This window comes from Epinephelus lanceolatus, chromosome 9 (assembly GCF_041903045.1).
Source record: "Epinephelus lanceolatus isolate andai-2023 chromosome 9, ASM4190304v1, whole genome shotgun sequence".
NCBI lineage: Eukaryota > Metazoa > Chordata > Actinopteri > Perciformes > Serranidae > Epinephelus > Epinephelus lanceolatus.
The window spans coordinates 36231049-36252025 of record NC_135742.1 but is presented as its reverse complement, the minus strand read 5'-3'; the positions used below and the strand labels follow the sequence as shown (position 1 = coordinate 36252025).

The following is a 20977-nucleotide window of genomic DNA, read 5'->3' as shown; positions in this document are numbered from 1 at the left end:
TAGAATCTCTCCAGACACACTGGTTCTTATTAGTTGAAACAACCTGTTACAATGTTACAAGTGTGCGATGGGGGGGACATCGCTGGCAGTGGTAGAGCAGGCGCCCCATATACAAGGCTGTTGCCACAGCGGCCTGGGTTCAAATCCAGCCTGTGGCCCTTTGCTGCATGTCATCCCCTCTCTCTCTCCCCTTCTTCACGCTTACCAGTCCTGTCCATTAAAGGCAAAATGCCCCAAAAAATATCTTAAAAAAAAAACAAAAAAAAAAACAAGTGGGCAATGGAACATGTTTGTCATACTGCAACACCCAGGCCACACTGCCTGCATGAGCGGTGCGTGACGGCTACTTCACTGCGGGAGACATGCTTGTGGTGTTCACACAGAGACCGCTGCTGCAGAGCTGTCAGCTGCTAAAGCTACTGTATTTCCAGAATTAAAAGTTGATGATCTACTCATTTATGTAGCCGGGCAAGCCACTTCATTGTCAACAACATGGTCATGCAAATATATCACATTAAAAAGCCTTGTGTTAATAACTGAAGAGATTCTGTCAACAGAAGCATTGTTAGTGGGCTTTAATTTTGAAACTGAAACATGAAGTGTTGAGTAAAACAGAAATATTTATATTAGTGTAATGTCAATATGATTATTTAAAGACCATTTTCACAGTCTATTTTTGTTGAAAACTGCACACATGCAAGCAAAAGTGAGGCGAGACTCCTCTTTATATGATGTGGTGCAGCTTGGCAGCAGCTGAGCAGCGCTGCTCATGCAGGCAGTGTGGCTGCTCTAGCCTTTTAACATGGGTGCCGAAAAAATACACTGCTCACACAGGCAGTGTGGCCCGGGCTTAATCATGACAGCACAAAACATAGAAGAGCAAACTGGTAAACTGGATTCAGAATTTGCTTCAATTTGTGATTTTGTGGTTATAAGATCATTACTAGTTAAAACATACAGTACATCTAGTTGTAAGAGACTATCAAAAAAACCCTTATGTAAATCCAAATATTTACCTGATTTTGCTATAATGCATCTATTACAGTATAATGATAGCAAACAAACAGTCTAGTGCTTCTACACTGCACAGTCAATAGGTTTGTCTATACTCACCACATCCTATACTAGACAGAAACACAACATGATAAATATTTATGCTTCTAATTATTCTATGTGCATTATTAATTGCACCAAAATATCCCTCCAAGAGGATCTCATTAGGGTAGGAAATTAGTCAAAGCTAATAACGCTCATAGTTGAAAAAGCATTTTTAAACATCATCCACGTTTCCTCTCTCATTTTGCCGGTGCTGAAGTTCATAAACTGCGCTGTGCATGCGTTCATTAGAATTAGTATTTCCTCAAACTGAGTTGACTGGAGAAATTGTGTGTGATTAAATATTAGCTTGAATATAATTAGCATTTATTAGCAAACTCTGCTATGGCAGATAATGAAAGTCTTAATGAAATGCTTTGTTGAATTTCTTTCGGGGGGGGGACGATTTTTTTTTTTTTTTTTTTTTTTACCAGATTTGCAGTCAGCATGCCTTAGCCCAAAATATATATACATTTTTTTTATTGACTTATAATTTAGACAGCTGCTGTCATTGTAACATCCAACTATTGAGCCCATTCAGTGAGACAGTGTTTGAGTCTGTCTGCTCCACAGCCTACAGTGAGTTTAATAGGCTCCTCAGTCTGGTAGAGCTATTACCAAATCCAACACAGACCATTAGGCCGCATGGGCTTAATTGCACATTAATTGGATAATTAGTCCTGCACTTTGTTTTTCTCCCATTTTCTCAAATCTTCTTCCTCATTTTGGCAAGTGCTCGGTCATTCGCTAGATTTCCCTTTTGTCATTATGTTTTCAGCACAGCGAGAAAATACAGTAGGTGGTGCAGTCATCCTGTGGCTGGAGATTTGCGGTGAGGAGGGGTTGCTCCACGTGGGTGGGAGGCCAAGGCTGAGAGGATTGATGGAGCCCTAGGTTGTCCTCCTCCTGTGCTGTCATGTTGACCCACAATACATGCTGTGTTTGTGTCTCCGCCAGCACAGAAACCAGGAAGAGGCATGCATAGTTAAATAGGCAACAACTCTCTAGTGCGCAAGGTGCATTATTTATGAACTTTTTAAAGAGATTTTATTCATCCCTTCCTCGTATTTCTCCCCGCCATTATTGTCTGTGCTTTAGGCGTGTGCCTCGGCACTCTCAGATTGCTACCATTAAACCCGGGGAGCCATCTGATGGAGTTATCAAAGTAAATGTTTGGCACATTTGATAGCGTTTGAAATATCCTCCTGTAATAAAGCTCTCCGGGGAGAAAGAGGGACAGGTTTTTCATGCAAATAGCCGGTTTTCTGATATCACACAGTGTGGAAATATCCACATTTATCTCAGTGCTGTCAACAAACACACGGAGCACCTACTGATATGGAGGTTGATGTTTGGCTAGGTGGGAGACGGAGGAAAAGTGTTCGCCATATGACATCAGGCCAGGCAGCACTTAATGAAATCATTATCTTAAATTTACAAGCAATGAATCTATCAAGCTGCGGTTCGAGTTTAGTGTGGTTTTATTGTTGCATATGGTTTACATATGGGAGCCAGACAATTAGAAAAAGGAGATGCGGGTGAAGAAACATAGCATCACATGAATACTATAGTGTATTTGTGGATGGCAGTGCAAGGAATCAGTGCAAAGGGAAATTAAGTGATAGACTGTGAACTGCTCTGCCTTAATGAGCAAAGCGTTGTCGTCCTCGAGCAGACCCTGATAGGTCTCCTACTGATTAGACAAGTTAAAGCTCAGACCTTTATTATTCCCAGAGGAGGCAGTGCTTGCTTTTGTCTCTGTGCTAATAATAGCCATAAAGTATGATCATTCCAAAGTGTTAAAGCGCTCCTTATAAACATCGGTCTGTTTTCGTTTTGTTTATTATTCATCTCGTCCAATTACCATTCTAAAGGGGGAGTGTTTCTCGCCAGGCGCTGAGGGAATAGGAGATTAAAAGGCAATGAGGAAACATCTGTGTCTCTGCTTTGCCACAAATCTGCATCTCATTCCTACCACTGGCATCCAAATAGACAGCGCCTACAATGCAGGGAGAAAAGTAAAACACCAAGGCGCATAGGGCTTGCGAATAGAGGGAAGGGTTACCATAGAAACACATACCTCACATGGGTTTATGGGCTGCATCCTATCACATGCTATCAATTACCATAAATCTTCTGGCAGGGAGGGCGGTGGTTAAGGTGCGCCTCAGCAGTGAATGACAATGTGTTGATCTCCACATATCTGCAGAGATGCATCCCGGCTCTTTAAATCAAGAGGAAAATGGCATCAGATTTAGCTTGTGACAATAGAAAGACGGAGAGTGCTTCTAATGCGTTTCCTTTCATGAGCCTGTGTGCAAACAGATATTGAAAATCCGAAAGAGGATGCTGGCTGCCTTTCCTGTATATTTGTGTCATTGTGGAGATGAATGATTGCAAAATCAAAACTTAGTGGAAAGCATAATGCGCCACAGAGCTATACATTTATGCCTGATAATCTTTGACTGGGTGTCATCATGCTTATTCCATTCACTCGTCTTACAGCTGTCTGCACACAGAAAGCCAGCAGTGAGAATTGTGTCAGAGCACAGCGGTACATCAGTGCAATTTCCACAAATGGCATCTTTTCCCAAGCTCCCATCCTCTCGACCTCTGGCGCACAGCGACGATGCCGAGAGCATTATCAGATGTGTTTGAGCAGCTCCCATCAGCACGACCCCGGTGGGCGGTACAGATATCGAGTGACCTTTTCTGCATGGCTCCCTGATATTAACGCAATCTCCCCGCCTTATTACCATGGGAACATTTCACAGAGTATTAGACTTAATAAATGACTTTTTCCTTGGCTTCCATCTCTCTTCTCCCTTCGCCATCTTTCTCCCCCATTCTCCCCTGCCCTGCTCTCGCCGTCTTCCCTGCTCCTGAGCCGATAACCCGACCTCCCCAGGGGCCCGGCCTCCATAATCGCGTCAGTTCACGGCCCTCTTATTCCAGCAGAATTGCTTAATTGGTATGTGTTCTACATAACTGTTGGAGTATTAGACTCACAAATGAAGGTTAGAACCTCAGTGCTTGTAATCGACTGAAAGAAATTGATTTGTGCTCAGCTGCCCTTCTGGGACGAGACTTTATGGTTCTCTGAAGAAATGAAGCTTTTATAATTGTGTGTTCTCCACTCCCCCCACCCTCCTCTCCCCTCTCCTGTCCTCTCTCTCTTTTTCTCATTTCCTCCCTGCTAACTGCTTTGTTGACATTCATCAAAAAGCAAGACGCTGGCAATTTAAAGGTGATGTGTCTGGTCTTCCATGTTACAGTGCAATTGGCAAACGTGACATAAGTTTCCCGGCTGTAAAGCAGATGTGGAGTGCTGAGCAGTGAATATCTATGTGTCTTTTTTGCCCCCACAGGGAAATCTAATCATAGCTTAGGTACTCTGTCAATGGAAATCTGATTGCATTATGTGTGATCATGTAGAAGGCGTGAAGCAGCGTTGTATTAACCAAGCTGGACCAACGAGCATAAATTGGCTTATGATTGATCTTCTTGGATTGTGTGGCGCTTTAAGGCTTCGCATCAATAGCTGAATGTGTGTGATTAACAGGGGCCTTGTCACAGCTTTGTGACAGAGGGATAAAGTGGTCAGCAGGGGGAAATGCAAGAATGTGGATCTATCCTAATTTTAAGGGGTACAGCAGGACACATGCAGCCACAGTGTCAATAATAAATTTGTGTCATTAAGCATAGTACTCCTTTCCTTTATTCAAGGGACAATATGCTTATCGCCTGACTTGGGTGTCATTTTGATATGTACTGCAATTTTTAAATATTGCGATTCTACAAGTTTTGTGAATCACTATTGCCATTTATTGATAGTTTTCTTTATTTTTTTAACACAAGACCATGGGAAAAAGTTAAATCATACACTTTAAGAGGGTCAGAGATCATTATTATTTTAACAACTTTATTCCAGTTAAATACTTTGTGACCTTGCTTTGTGAAAGGGACATACTAAGTAAGTAAGCAGACATTCTGGAGATGGACTCAGTAGTGGCCAGAGCATCTCAAATTCAGCTGTCATGTAATCCAGCACCTACTGAAGGTTCACAGCGGGCTGGTTCTAATCTGTGTAACAGCAGCAACAGAAAGTTTGCTGATCAGGCAGAGATTCTGCACTGGGCTGGCTGAATTGGAGTGCTATTCAAGCAGGTCTGTGTCCTCGGGCTGTCCACCATTGTCTGTTTTTTCACATCAGCTTTGTTTTTCTTGAAACATATATGATGTTATGCTACTTGTAGGTTACCATGATAAAAGCGGCAACTTCTTTCCAAGTCCACATTTGAATTTTGTTGATTCATACATTAAAAAATCCTTTTAAAAATAGAAATGGAGATACTTAATACTTTTACAGGTATCATACATTTATCTGAAAAGAAAAAGAAAACTCTTTATTTTTTCTTTGATTCTCAAACATTTAATGACTTGTGTTTACATTACATTTGATACTCTTTTGTTCCTGCTCTGTAACAGTATATAATATGTTACCAGTGTAATAGTTCCCTTGGATGCTTGAGAATGACAGGAAGTACACTGAATTAAAGGGTTAGAAAATAAAATAACAAAACAATTCTATCATCCAGGCTGAAATCAGCTGAACGCAGTTTATCCTGCAGGTCTGTGTTGCCACCGCTGTCTGGCTAGTGTCTTATGCATGACAACTCGCTCTGACTTAGGTGACCGTAGATTATTCATGCCTGCTTTCCAGGTGGGCAGACTCAGATGTGTTCAGTGCAGAGGTTTGCTCAACGCAAAATCACATTTCACGCTCGTGCTAATGTCACCCAGTGAGTGAAGTGGAGTGAGAACTGGCAGGTGGTGTTTACAAATGAGAACAGCCCGAACCGCGAGCCACCCTGACACCAGATGCTGATTTGATTATGGGGTGGCATGTAAGAGAGTCTATGAATGTATGGAGCAGGTGAGGTGGTACGTTCAAAGTCGATTAAGTGAAACAGCGATGAACGTTGCATTTATTTATTTAAATTATGTGGAAACGGAGGTGTCAGCTTTGAGACGGGGCTTTTCACAGTATGGGAGTGGTTTCAGGGAGCAGTGGGGTGTGTTTGCTCACTGCGGAGTTATATTTACAAGGTGAGACCATGTTTGTTGTTAATACTTCTTGGGGCACATTCTTCCATGTGTAGATGCTCTTTGTGTTTTTAAGGTGTGATTGCACATTTGCTTTCGGTGCTATCTGCTTGTGTTGAGATAAGTTCAGCAGAAAATAAGCACATTCACTAGTTCACTACTTTGATGTATCTTTCTACCCCTCAGTGTCTGAAATTATAACAAAGAAACATTCTTCAGTGCTGACAGCATAGTTTTTAGAGCTGCGGCTCTTTGAAATTATTTAGCATTTTAGGAGAACTTTTCAACAAAGTCCTGATAGTGTCAAAAACAGATTGATTATAAGTGAGGCACGTCATAGAACTAACTTGTAATTTAACCTTTTACAAAGTGGCGTTTATTCTCCACCAGCTGGAGTTGTTCAGTCATTGTCATACCTTTTCTATACCCACTAACCTGTGCATGTGTGTAGGCACATTTTTTATCAAATAAAATCTGACCAGGAGCCCCTCCTTAGCAAACTGGAAGACAGAGAACACATATTGACAGTTCGCAGTATACACTCTGTACTCATGTGGTATAGGTGTTGCAGATAGCAAGATAGCTCCCCCAAAGTGAAACCAAAACATCTTGATGGCCCCCCTGGTGGCTGGCCACAGTATAGGTCATAACCTCCCTACCATGGTTAAACTTTCCGATCTCTATTGCACAGACTCTGGCTCCAAATGACATCAGTAGTACAAGATGGTAGCACCCATGAGATATCTTGGCTTTGTTTTTGTACAGTGGGAGGAAGTGGAAATGCATCATCCATCTTCTTATTTGGACTCGAGCTGCAAGTGTGAAACTGCTGGCACCAATGCTCTGCCGTTGGAAGATGTTGGCTGGTTTCAGATGCTTTAGACACATTGAGATAAGTGATAAACCTGAAGGAGCAAGGCCATGTAATGTACAATTTTCATGGTAGGCACAAATTAAAGACAGATGACTGCGAGTTGAGACAGAATCGAATTTAGTAGTTGATGGTCATGATTGATAAGAGGTTGCGTGATAAATGCATTTCGAATGCATCATAAATGAAATGTCACTTACATTATGAGTCATTTCTTAGCATGGTAATCACATGCATCTGATAATACTCCAAACTACTCAGAGTAAAATGTTCTTTGCAGGTGAATTTCTTCATCAGTCTATAATGTTTAATGTGAGATGTGATATATCTTTGCACTTAGAGTAAAATATGTAATTCATTTGTAAAGAGAGGAAGGTTGTAGACTTGGATGACTCCTCTCACCACCAAGTATTCTCTATACATGAACATCCCTTTTTCCTCAATCCTTAGTAATTGCCAGCAGATGCAAATTGGGCTTTGACAGCCTGTAGCAGCAGTAGCACTCATTCCCAACCTCCTAATCAACTCAGTGAGCTTTAACGGTGCATCCTAAGCATTAGTATTCCAGAGCCGCATCCCTCTTGGATCCAGGCTAGGATTATCCAAGCTCTTAACATCTTAGCTAAGCTGGTTAACACCTGTTTTTATTGACATCTGAACACCATCCTAGGCGTCTCGTCTTCTGTGGTTTTAAAAGATCTTCTCTCGCTCTCTCCAGTAGGCCAGTCCCTCCTCTTCATGGAGGCTGCAGCCCACATAAATGACTGTTTTTCCCACCACAAGTATTGGTAGCAGGTCAGCAGCTTTACTGTAGAGATTAGGAGTAAATTTACATTCTCACAAACATTCTTTTTGCAGCTCTATTTGTAATATAGTGAGACACGGTGCTTTGATGCCGATATAAATCATTTGTTTAAAATAGGCTGAGTGAACTCAGAGTTTTCCTGCCAGGTCCAAGTCTAGACATGAGCTACAATCTCAAGAATCCCTTACTTTACCATACATTCTTGTTCACATGTTTCAGAGTAATTTGCCAGGAAAAAAAAAGAAAACAGGCTCTCTCGATGTGTTTATTAGGCCTAATATTTCCACTGGGGCCCACGTTTGCCCCAGTGTAACTGATGTAATATTCTATAAAAACCATTTAGGCTGTTGATACAGCCTGGGGGATTCTGGTTAGCAGAGGCTGTGGAGACTCAGAGAGAGATCCTCAGACTTCAGACTTCTGTGTATGTCTGTTTCAAAAAGTCTTGCCAGGGTCAGTGGGGGAAACTTTGAAGAATGTCCCTGGATTTGTCTAAATCATGCGGTATGGATCCTCTTAAGCGTTGCTGGCATTAGAGCTGAGCCCTATCAATGATTCCATTAACCTAAATTCCAAACCAGGCTTCACAACATGACCATATTAACCCCTCGGATTTTACCAAGCCCTTGATCCCTCGCTATTTAGATAGATGGGAACGAATGGTCACTCACATTTGTCTGGCTACCGGCTGCGTTCCCTGCCCCAGACGAGGGAATTATCTGTAATATGACCCCATGTTTATCTTTGGCCTTCATGTGTCCACATGTTTTCTGCAGATTTTTTCTACCCTATGACAGTTACCAAAGCTGATTAGGCAGTGGCAGCACTGATGTGAGATGATAAGGTGGACGAGGACAGAATCCCAATCTGCTGATTTTTACCTTTCCTCCACGAACAATAATCACTCCAGCCTAACAGCGCTGGAACGAGCACAGAAGAGAAAGAAACGAGTGTCTGCCTTCATTAGGACAAAGGGAGGGTGAGCAGGAGAGCGTCTGACAAGCCAGTAACGCCTCATTGTCCCTGATCTCAAGTTTCATAAATTTCCACGGCTCTCGTTAAAGGACGTGTCGCTGCTGTCACCAGGCGCTAACTCGTTATCTCCTCAACGCCGTAAAACGCTGTAATTAACATTCAACAACTGTAACCGATCCAGCATTCTTCCTCTCTAGCCACTAATTGCCTCACTATTGTGCTTGCTCATAAGTGGGCCTTGTGTGTGTGTACTTGTGGGTACACAAGTCTGTGGTTCATTTTGATTGTAAGTAGAGGTGAGAAAGCGTTTTTTTTTTTTCTGAGCTTATAGGTTAAGCGTGTTCCCTCAATTTTCCTTGCAGGAGTCACTGAGTTTATGCCTTAGTCAAAGACTCATCTAAATAGAATTTTTCAGAATATTTTTGCAGACATCTGGGCATTTTACATGCCCTCAATCCAAGAGCTGGTAAATTAAAGCTTTGTCGACAGATGCTTTTAGCAGACTCCTCATGGGTAACGCAACCTGTATTTTTACCGTTGAAGAGCATATTGGAGGCCCATTTGTCGGAATCACAATTACTGTAATTACAAATTTCAAGGCAATGCCTGCCTGTTGTTGTGAGGACACAGTGTGCTATTATTTAAGGAGCTGCGCCATTCTCCTTTCAGCCATGCTTGAGCGCCCCTCTCATATCATATCCTCCGTTGCATCAAACACAACCTCCAGTTGGGAATGTATAGCTGTCACGCTGCTATCCACTTACAATGGCACACTCACTACTCTTAGTTTTTCTCCTTTTGAGGCATCAGATTTTCTTTCATAGTTTCCTGTAGATACCCAGCGGTGTCAACTCCGTTTTAGTAGGAAATGTTTTTGTTTTCCCTTAGCTGCTCCTGCCTGACCTTACCAGAGCAGCAGCCATCACAACAAGGCCTTATGAATAATTAGTCTGGGTCAACTGATACTCTCCGGCTCCACACGCCACTGTCATCTACTCCGCCAGCGCCAGCCAAAAGCCAATGAACTGTGTGCAATTCTGCTCAATTGAATCACTTGAAGTTGATGCAGCTCTTGTTATTCGGAGGTAAACGGCTAGATGTAAGCTGATACGGGGGCTGCCCTCGAGGCCAAGTGCAGAACAGGAGAAGGGCCATCAAATTAGCAGTGTCACAGGGACCACGTTCAGAGGCTTCTATGGTGGTCTGTCACAGATATGCAATCACCTGGTGCTTTATCTGTATGCTGCTGGCCTGGCATTTCATTCTCCAGGGATTAGAGCGAACGCCAGGATAGGGTTTCCGAGAGCCAAGACGGCCCCAGGTGGACAAACAAAACCAAATGGTTGCATACTGTTTCTTGTCCTGGTTTCATGTTCGGGTCAGAGGAGATGTGATGCAGGTGTCTTGGGATTCAAGTGTGTATCTACATGTAAGAGCTTCTGTCAGAAACATGATGTACATGTCTGTTGTCTCTCAGGTTCTTCCTTTTTTCAACTTTTTTTGGCTAGAGGAGTCAAGCCCCTGTCAGTCCTTGACAAAGTGTTCAGTTAAGTTGAGGTCTGGTGACTACATATACATTTGTTTATTGTTTTTAATTAGATTAGAGAATGAAGTCTCAGTAAACATCAACCTAAGTACATTAAAAACATGGTATGTAAGGAATAATGCACAGCAAGCAGGTCATTATAGAGAATCATTCTGTTTGTGGCACATTATGCAACTATTTACTAATGAAATCAATAATTTGACACAAAATATTGATTTAAAAAGGATTTTATAGATATAAATATGTCTTATTGCTTCCACTAAGCATCTATGATCAGAATTGTCTCTATAGCAACAGTCTCTGAATAATTGCAGCAGTTTACTGTTCAGAAATAACAGACTGTAATGCTGTAATTAACTAATCATAATCAAGTGTTCAACAAAGCCATATAATAAAATATTATAAAGCATGACGTGAAAAACAAGTACAGATTGCAAATTGAGCAAATTAAAAAGACGATAACATAAAATAAATATATATATATATATATATATATATATATATATGTATATATATATATATATATATATATAATATATAATATATAATACTAGATGTAAAGAAAAGAAAGAAACTATAATAGGCGATGCAAGAAGACATTTCTTTTAATTGCTGCACGCTTCAGTGAAAAGCCCAGGTTTATATGTGTTGGCTTTTTTTTCTCTAGCTTAAGATCAGTTTAAACATCCCACACCCACTGGCGGTGAGAAGGCAAACACCAAATAAAGCTGTTAAGGGAGGGCTATAGGGCAATAAGCCTATATGAAAAATATTTAAAGGTTCTGTATGTGACATTCAGAGCATTGATCTAGCAATAAACCACTATTTGCTATGTAAAGATATGGTTGAGTAATGGCATCCTAAGCAGAAAATAAAGCCACGCAAACCTGTGTTTGTGTGTTGTATTCCGTTGGCAAGACGGTTGGACCATGTATGCCTGTTTGTACATGAGTGTATTCCACTTGCTACCTCTTCGCCACCACTATGCACCACATTCATACGGCAGTTATCCCTGATATAGTGCCCACTCTTCAGTTCCACCAGGTTAACACTGTTGGCTCTGTCAGCACCATTGCCGTGGTTTAGCACCATTTATAGAGTTAGCACCATTACCTGCTAGCCGCTGACTCAGCCACTTCCATGTTGAGATCTGTTTCTTCAAAGATATCCTCATAAAACTGAACCAGTCTCGAGCAGGACCAGAAAGAATAAAAAAAGTAAGGCTGGTTCTGTTGCACAGTGAGGACAAATTAGATCAGTTGACGAGGATTTAGCTCAGTTTATTTGCATATTTTTTACTCTCATCAAACCATGTAGGGACCTCTCTTGCCTTCTATAGATGCAACTGCATTCAATGTGTTTCTCCAATCATTTATCAAGTCATGTGTGTGCCACTGTCAGAAGCTAGAGAAGTAAACTTGTGTTTGATTCTCAGGACTAAGTTTCAGTTTGTGTTGGGTTGTGGCTTAACCCCATATATAGATAATCTGCTCTTTTAGCAACTCACACCTCCCCTTGTGGTTTTACGTGTTTGCACAATAGGCTCATAGGTTGTGGTTTTTCTCACATTTTCACAACGACTCACCACCAACGAAACTGCTGTAGCTGCAGAGTTTGAATTCTCACTGCCTCTCCTCCTTCCTGTTCCTGTTCTATGAAAATTGAGACTGTCTCAAAAAAATATCAATTATTCACCAGAGAGCTGACATCAAGATAGACAACTCTTGAAATATATTTTACATGCATGTTGTTGTTGTTTCCACTTTGCTGTCAGGTCTCTGGAAAATATATTTTTGACCAGAAAACAAACACGATTAGCAACAAAAAGCTCCATGCCTCTTTTCATTAGTACCTCAATCTCAGGTCACGGAAGATTCTGGCCTTCCTTTTGGGTTGTTGTCAGTGTAATATCCTTTGGCTCAAAAAGCATCAAGGTCAGCTGATGTGTGGTGAGAACACAAATACATGACTTCAACTAAAGTGCTAAATTGTGTGCTTAATTCATTTTAACGCTCATATCGGCTCTAATTGGACCTGTTATAGCAACAAGAGTATGCAGTCTCCACACTTTCTTGATTGGACATAGATCTGGAAAAAAAAAAGATCTCTGACCGTGATGAATTTTATAGATGGGAACGATGCTCCCCGCTAGCATAAAGGTCCTTTTACAAGCACCATGAACAAAGGAGAATTTATTCTCCTCGGGGGTTTGCAGAGGAGAAAATGGAAAGCATAAATGAGGGAAAGTGTCATCATATGGCTTTTTTTAATGAGATTGTTAAAGATAGATCTCATTTTAATTTGGGCTAATGCAAGGAACACTATCAGCCATTGACCATGGGTGTCTTATGACTGACTTGACGTACTTCACTCAGCAGTCTTGTGCTTTTACTCTGCAGTTTTAGTTCACAGACCAAGCCAAGTGCAGTGACAGGGTAATTTTAAAAGCTCCTGCTCTCACTGTTTAGTTCATGAACTTTGGTGCCCCACCTCCTTCCTTCCCTTCAGCTCCTGGAAGCACAACTATATTAGTGTCTCCCAGAGAGCGTCAAGCAAGTCTGCTGCTTCTGTTTACAGGCTATTCAATCACTCTAACTACTAGTGGCAGACTGATTTTCTTGGAAACATATTTGCCACAATCCCCCCTGGCTCCTTACATGCAAGGTATTTATCATATGAAAATTTGGAACTATCTGACTCGCCTGTTTTACTAGCCTTGTCGTAGAGCTGGGACTGGTAAAACATTGTAATATATGCACTGCAGTCAACACTGAACATAAAAATATCCCAGAATGCTGTGAGAATTACGCTCTGTCATAGGGAAGTGGTTACTTTTATAACACCATTGCACTGCAGATAACATCTCACAGCTTACAAGTTGTCTTCCGATAAAAATGGCTCATTTGTTCTTATTTGTTTTATTTAGCTCTCAGTGACTCACACAGAAAACAGTTGTGTACTTTAAGTAACAATCCAGATGAAAAAAACAGTGTCTGCACAGTCAATTTGTTTTTAGCCTATTTAGCATATGTAGCTGCTGGAAATGCTGCAGTGTGCCACCTCATATCACATATTTTGTGTGTGTGTGTGTGTGTGTGTGTGTTTGCCTGTATGTGTGCACTAGTGACCTCAAACCTGGCGACAGCCCCTGCTAACAGCTGGTTTTCTGCCAGTTTTTCTGCAAGGCCATGAGAAAATTAGCTGAGCTGTGTGGTGGCTTGTAGTTCCCTAATATAGCATTAGGCAGGGTGACCGGACTCACTCAAGATTGATGACTGTTGTTTAGCATGAGGTCCTTGTTCTCAAGGTCATAGGTCATAGGTCACATTCATGAACTGACATACATGGAGCATTTTTTTACACTACATTTTGTTCATTCCCTGTGCTGTGTAGTAGGGAGGTAAGGTTACTTCAGCTAGAGTCAAAACACATTTGTTACACTAAATGCAAGATGGAGAAATTATTAATTAATTACTGTAATGAGTCGCCCCACGACCTGCATGACCCGGGTCAAGTGGGTTCGGCTAAGCTTACTAGGAAATATCATGGGTTCAGGTGATATTGCATTAACAGATGAAGCAGCTTTACGAGTAAGTTATTAATAATTTACAGAAACATTGCATGTAATAGTCCACCTTCCAACTTCTCTTAACCTCTCCCTGTCACTCTCTATGTCTCAAACACACACACACACCTTAGAGAGCACAGTGGCACTCAGTCCTTGGCTCTGTCCTTGTTTTTGGGGGGCCAGAAGTGACCACATTTGGACAAGAGGGTAGAGCTATGGAAGAGCTAGCGGTGACTGACTCATAGACTGTAGCAACAACTGTACCGGCCTGTCACCCAAGCGGTCCTGCTCTTAAACATTCATAACATTGGGCATTAATAAAATGTAAACAGTGAGTTACATACAGTTGAAATTAGCTGTAGAGACTAAATCCATTTTTACATACCAGGCTGTAAACTGTTTACTTCTGCTGTTAAGTTGGGCGTTTTCACATGGGCATCTACAGGGATTTATTCTGATTTGGAGCCAGCCTCAAGTGGCCATTTGATTAAGTGCAGTTTTTGGCACTTCCGCATTGGCTTCTTTTTTCAGCCTCAGAGGTTGCCACTTGGTCTTTCACCGTTGTTTTATAATAGCAAGCATGTCACTCACTGAACTCTAACAAAAGGTTAGCCTGTGAGACCTTCCCAGCATGCCTCTAATAAACAACATGCAGGGGGATTGAGTGTCAATATGTCTTTAATCATGTCTGCTCTGTCTTCATCTCTTTCAGGCTTTGCTCTTTTCTCTTTGTCTAACTCCCTCAGACCCATCTATTTACCCAGCATCCCCCTCTGTAATGAGAAGTGTTCGTTCATCAGCCATGTTTAAACTGCAGACAGGATTAACTTGGCTAAAGACTTTGGTGTAAATGCACAGTCACCCTGTGCTCTGTTTGCTGTTTCTAGGCCGCAGATCGACAAGCAGCTCTGTTAGGCTTCCCCTCTCTTGCTTGTTCTCTGTCCCTCCAGGCTCCCTCGGCCTCCTCCTCCTTCTCCTCCTCCTCCTTCCTCGTCCTCATTTCGCCTGAATTAATTGAGTTCTCATTTTTGTGAGAAAGCTCACAGGAGGGCCGTGTGAGGAGAGAGAGAAGAGTGATAGAAAGAATGAGAGAGACAGAGTGAGATCAGTGGCAGAAGCCTAGAGGGCATAGCTCTCCCAGAGGTAGGCAGTCACCAGTTTCCTGGGGGACGGTGGGGCCCCGCTGCAGTAACTTATATCTTTATCCTCTCAACAGTCTCCCTCAGCACTTCAGGGAGGACCCATAGGGTGGTGGTCAGGGTCAGGCAGATGTGCTTCTTCACCCCCCATCCCAAGGGAGGCTGGCACCTAATTTCAGCTCTTTGTGTCTGTAAAGCTAAGAAGTGGAAATACTGAAAATGTGTCTGATAACATAATATAAGTACTGGTGATTTACTTCAAAAAAGACAAGACAGACAAATTAACATATGGTGCTATGTTTCTTCTAGTTTCTATGAGACAAGCCTGCAAGCTCAGCAGCAACTAAGAAAGACAACACATAACCCAACCAAGCAGATTTTACTTAAGTGAAAGTAAAGTTTGGAAAGCACCGTGCTTGGCTAACACAGCTCTCATTGTGCAGGGTTGGGTGTCACATGTGACACATCCACAAAAAAGTGCTAACCAAAGCGCTTAATACGTGACACAAGGACAAGGTGGTGTTATTGCTATGAAAACAAACGATCCACAGGCAGAGCATGATATTGTATTTTGCCTTAGCTGAACTCATCACAAGTACTAGATATGGAAATGGCAGACATGGTGTGCACCCACAGACGCTCCCTTGGCCTGAACCCTTTCAATTATGAACCATTACAACTTCTCCCCTTGCAATATTCATGCACGGGCAGATCACTCCTTAAGATGTCTTAGGTTGCTGTAAGTTGAGATAAACACTTGCCGAGTTGTAACAGCCAATCACCCGCCTCTATTCCTCAATGTCACTGCCTTAGCACTCAATAATTCAAAGCTTGGCGGTAATGAGCTCCCCGTAGGCCCTGTCCCCAAGGAGCCTCCCCACTGTGCCTCCACTGTAATGTAGTTATATCTCATGTCAGCTTTCAAATCAATTACATTTCTATCTGATGGCTATGTAATTGCGCCTGATTGAGTTTTTGGCACGCCAGCCAAGTGTGTGGTTCCCAAACTCAAGCCAGTCAAAACAGGAAGCTTCATCAAATGAAACTGTATTTCATCCTGATTGAGGCCGCTTGCATGATAAGCACAACTGTAATTATGATAATAATAACAATAGCAATCTGTGTTTTCTCAGCTTTGTTGTTTTTTCCCCCCCTGGTTTTCCAGATGAAATTTCGCCCCAAGGACTACGAACAGCATTTGCTTTATTCAAGATGCAAAGGCTGATTTGATTGTTTGTAGCATGTGCAATTTAGTAGATTGAATGTAAACTATAATGTTTTTTTTATCCTATAAATTGAAGTGTCTGGAATTTCAGTTAGTTTTAATGCGGCAGGCTTTTTTTTTCTGCAGGACTACACTTTGTGATTAGTGATCTTTATGTGTTGTGCTTAGATTTTGATGCTCGACATATAGTGTGCCGCTGTTGACAGAAGTCATACTGTCTTTTGGCATGGTGCCTAGAAGTTACAAGCTAACCTCTTACCTGCTGCAACTAGCTGACAGCTGAGGTCAGAGCAATATTGTTGTATGTGTCAGATCTTTCAGAGCAGAATTTTATCCACACAAGATTGGATGGATTGGTATATGGTTAGATAGGTGGACAGCACATGGATGGATAGATGAATGGATGGACATATGGATGGATGAATGGCCATATGGACCGATGTATGGATGAAAGGATGGATGGACGATCGCACAAGTGGCTGGACGGACAAATGGAAATACGGATGGATAGATGGATCAACAGAATGCATGCCTGGATGGACAGAGGGAATACTCTAATGGAGTGCTATTGAGATAGATGAGGAGGAGGATGCTGTGGTTAGGTGCATCAGCAACTAAATAGTGATGAATTGTGGCTGCTGTCAGCAGCACTAAGTATAACAGACATAGTAAAGCAGCCTGGCTCATCCATAATCAGCAGACACAGATTGTCTTCATGCCAGAAGAGAACTTCTTTGGAAATAAAGCACTGAGAGCATCTACCAATCTGTCTTTCTATCCTCACTTCATCATCCCTTTTCTTTTTATATCCCCCTACTCTTGGTGTTCTTGCCCTTTAAATCTCTTCACTTGTACTATTCTCTCCTCATTTCTCTTCTTAAGGTCTTGCGTCATTCTGTCTGTCTGTCTGTCCCCCTCTCCCTTTCTCTCCGACACTGTCTTTTGTGTTAACAGCCTTCTTTTTTTTGCAGTGGGAGAGCCACTGGGTGCACATCTACAATCTTGCCTTTCATTTCATGGCTTCTGGAAATGGATGTTTTACTGCCTTCATTAAGGCATGCAGCAGTCAGCACCGTGTTTTCCCTCTGAAGTTTAGCTCCATGAACCTCGCCATTAGAGGACATTATGGCCCCAGATTTCAGGGCACAGTGGAACACTGTATAATTTGATTAGTGTTATTAATCAAGTGGAATACCGCTCCTTTCAACCCCATCTCCCTCCCCTCCTCCTCCTTTTTGCCATTTCAATCCTGCTTTCAAACCCTTCAGACGTTTCCTCTTCCTCCTCCCCTCATCCATGCACCTCTCCATCACATGCACCGCAACACACATGCAGTGAAAGTGACAAAAGGCCTTATGCCTTCCCTTTTAAAAACAATGATTTACCACTTGTTCCCCCCCCCCCCCCCCCCCCCCCCCCCCCTCTCCAACCCATGCCCCCCTTCTCTTAGCCCAGGACATAAATCAATTGAGATGAAAGTTCCATAATTGTGCTTGCTGGGAGGGATTTGAGCAAAATTGCGCTATGAATTTTTTAAAGGGAATTTTTACTAGCTGTTCAGCGAGACTTGGGAGGCGAAGGAAGGTGAGGCCACGAGGATTTATGGGCCTGGATTCTTCATTACTGAAGTAATTTTCCTGCAAATGATAGTGCAGCACCCTGAAGGGGGGAGCACTGCCCGCCTGGGAGAGTACAAACCTGCTTAATCTCTCGTGGAGAGAGAGCAGCTCAGTGCACTAATATCATCTGTAAGGGACTGAGGCTCCATTTGTTCACATCTAAACTGCAGCTAGTGTATTTGTGATTCATAGTAATTGATTGCTCAGATTCGTTCCAGGAGTGGCTATACAAGTTGATTTCATTACAAGGGATAGTTTTGTTAGAACTGCTAGGAAACATGCTCCGGGGTCGTTTTATACACTGTTTTTATAAAATATGTACATTTTATCAGACATTGTATGTGTTCAGTATGACTTGTTTAATTGCAAAGCTTAATAGCACACTATGGTCTCAGTATTGTGCAATATCAGTCAGCTATGTGGAAACACTGGTATGACGGTCTCTTTTTTAAATTATATTTGTGTTTGTATGTCTTTTTAAATGGACCTTGAGTCTATCAATAAAGCTATCTATCTATCTATTTTAGTAGCTGTACTGTGCACTGCAGTAGCTGACGGATTTACTAGGGTAAGACTTTACATTATAAAGTAAAGATGGAGGTGAGGAAGATCAAGGAATGTAAGAGGAGACCAGGTCAGTTTAAATGATACCTAATGCTTTTTCCTTTCTCTTTCTCTCTGTGGTTGACACCCTGTCATCTCTTTGTAGTGTGTATGTCCATCCTCATGCTGATTTAGATCAGCTTTACCAAGCTGTCATACTGTTTCTTCAGCAAGGGTCTTCACCTTTCTCTCCACCTTTGGTCTTTCCTCCTCATTTTTAACCTTCCTCAGTCCAATATGGCTGACGTTCTGTCTCCATCTCTTTAGGTGCAGCCAGCAGCAGTGGCCCTCCTCAAGGTTAGTGCGTCCACGATGCCAGGTCTCATTCTTTATCCTGCCTGCCGTCCACTCAATTTTACAGCTCAGTAGCTTGAGAAGCAGAAGGGGTAAATCTGCTCCAAGAAGGAGACGGAGAGAGAGAGGGGAGGAGGAAGGGGGAAACAAAATTATTGTGCACCCTGTCACAGATTGAAGTGGATCTCATTCCAGGCACACTAACAACTCAAGACAATTAGTCACTTCTCACTAGGCCAGACCTGAGACTCACTTGAGGGCCAAAAAGAGGCAAGGAGTAGAGGAGCCACTAGCATGGCTAAGCACTGCAGTTACAGGAGCGACTCAGTGAAGGGAGAGGCAACTTAGGGATGAAATGGCTCTGAATTCTGCTGGAATGGCTCCTTGGGGTATTTCATGCAACACTGAGATAGAAATAGGAGTATGGGACAGGGCATTAAAGCTCTGATAAGTCATAAAGAACTGCACAAAATATTTAAAAATATCTCTGAATATGAATAATCATTCTTTTTATGGGTACGCGTTAGATAAATGTCGCTAGATTCCAATAATGTGTCATATAATGTTTGTTTTATTTTACATTCTTCAAGATAAACGAAGACAGCAATGTCAGTTTGGTTCCAGTTCAGTCTAGGGTAGTTTGCAGACAAAGATGAGGCCTGGAGCTTCAGCCACCACATGCTCCCGAACAAAAGTGAAGCATGACTAAGGTGGGTGGTGCGTGGAAGATCAGGGAGTGGAAAGAGAGAAAAGTTTGTCCTGGGCCCTCTGCAGAGACGCAGCGTGACCAATTGAGGTGAAGGGGATGAATGAGGCCATTCACTGGGTCTAATGAAAGAGTTCCTGCTGGGCTCTGAATGAGGGTGGGCCCATCTGCACCACATAGGCGTGCACAAACCAGTGACCTCGAAAATTACCCAGGAAGCACTTTGGGACAGTCACCCCAGCAACAGGCTGGGGTTCGCATAGTAACCAGGCGCTTCAATCAGTGCCTGGCAGCTTCTTAAACAGAGCAAAGTTTTTCTCCGTATTGAAAGAACTCCGTGTGAAATCAACTTCGAGGGACAACCCCCCTAGTTTTTTTTTTGTTTTTTTAAGGGGGGAGCTGCCAATGATTGTCCCATGTGAAAACGTCCAGAAGCTCTCACCATCTTTGAGAGGTGTGGGATGCTGCCCTCAGGACTTTTCCTCTCAAGACACAAAGGCCTGTTTGTCTAAGCTACATATGTACATGCACTGCCTGCAGTATATGCTGCGCTGTATGTAGGTTAATTAGGTTCAGGGCATGTTTAGTGACAGGTTTGGGAGGCTGTGAAATAGATCCAATTACAAAGATTCCAGATAAGAAGTGAGATCCCTTCAACAACCCTGGGGACTGGACATTAAGTTTACAAGCATCTTCAAGGATCTGGTTCATTGGATTTTATCTGTGTTATTTGGTTTAATATATTCAGTCTTGATGAGCCAGAGGCATGCAGGTCATTGAAGTTCCATTCCCATCTCCGTTTCCCTCACGGAACTTTTGACAGCGTGAAATGACAATCCGCCCCTGCACGCATCCCCCACGTCAAAAAGTAATGAGATTGTGCTGCTGGAAATATCACTACAAAGCATCAGGCCTGCACTCGGGTCTGACTGCACCTTCAAACAGCGCTGCCTGCCAGCTCGCCTGCCTCGCCTGCCTGCTGAAAAAGAAACGAACAAAAACAATCAGAATCAGAGACAGAGAAACGGCAAGGGAAGCTCCCCACGCTGAGACAAACGAACACGCCAGGGCCTTTCATCCTGAGAGTGATTAGCCATCCGAAACGTTTTAAAACCCAGCTTTGAGTGCGTTCCTCAAACGAAAGAGTTCCATTGAGGAGTGGTGGTGAGATGTTTCTCGCTGGGAAGCGCCAGTGATCTAGTCTCTAATTGTGGCGTCGCTGACAAGGCTGGTGTGGCTGGGAGCTTTTTAAGCGGGGCTTTTTGCTACGCTCTTGTTCCCTTCCTGTCAGATCCACCACCAAAGGCACCAGGGAACAAAAAGGCCCCTCAGATTCTGTTCTTGCATCCATCTGTCTATTGCTTTGTGCATAAATACAGGCCTAATTTAACACACTAATAGGCCCTGATGCTGGCCTAATGTGAC

General features: G+C 42.5%; 1 protein-coding gene across 16 annotated transcripts in view; it reads left to right on the top strand.

Annotated features, from left to right (window-relative positions):
* Positions 1-20977, top strand: part of fbrsl1 (fibrosin-like 1) — a 323291-nt gene that overhangs the window by 193621 nt on the left and 108693 nt on the right. For 10 of the 16 annotated variants that reach the window (XM_078170914.1, XM_078170920.1, XM_078170913.1 and 7 more), the window contains one exon: positions 18820-18849. The exons of the other annotated variants lie outside the window; for them this stretch is intronic. In XM_078170914.1, the coding sequence (XP_078027040.1) occupies positions 18820-18849 (30 nt within the window). The remainder of the gene's footprint in view (positions 1-18819; positions 18850-20977) is intronic. 16 annotated transcript variants of the gene reach the window in all.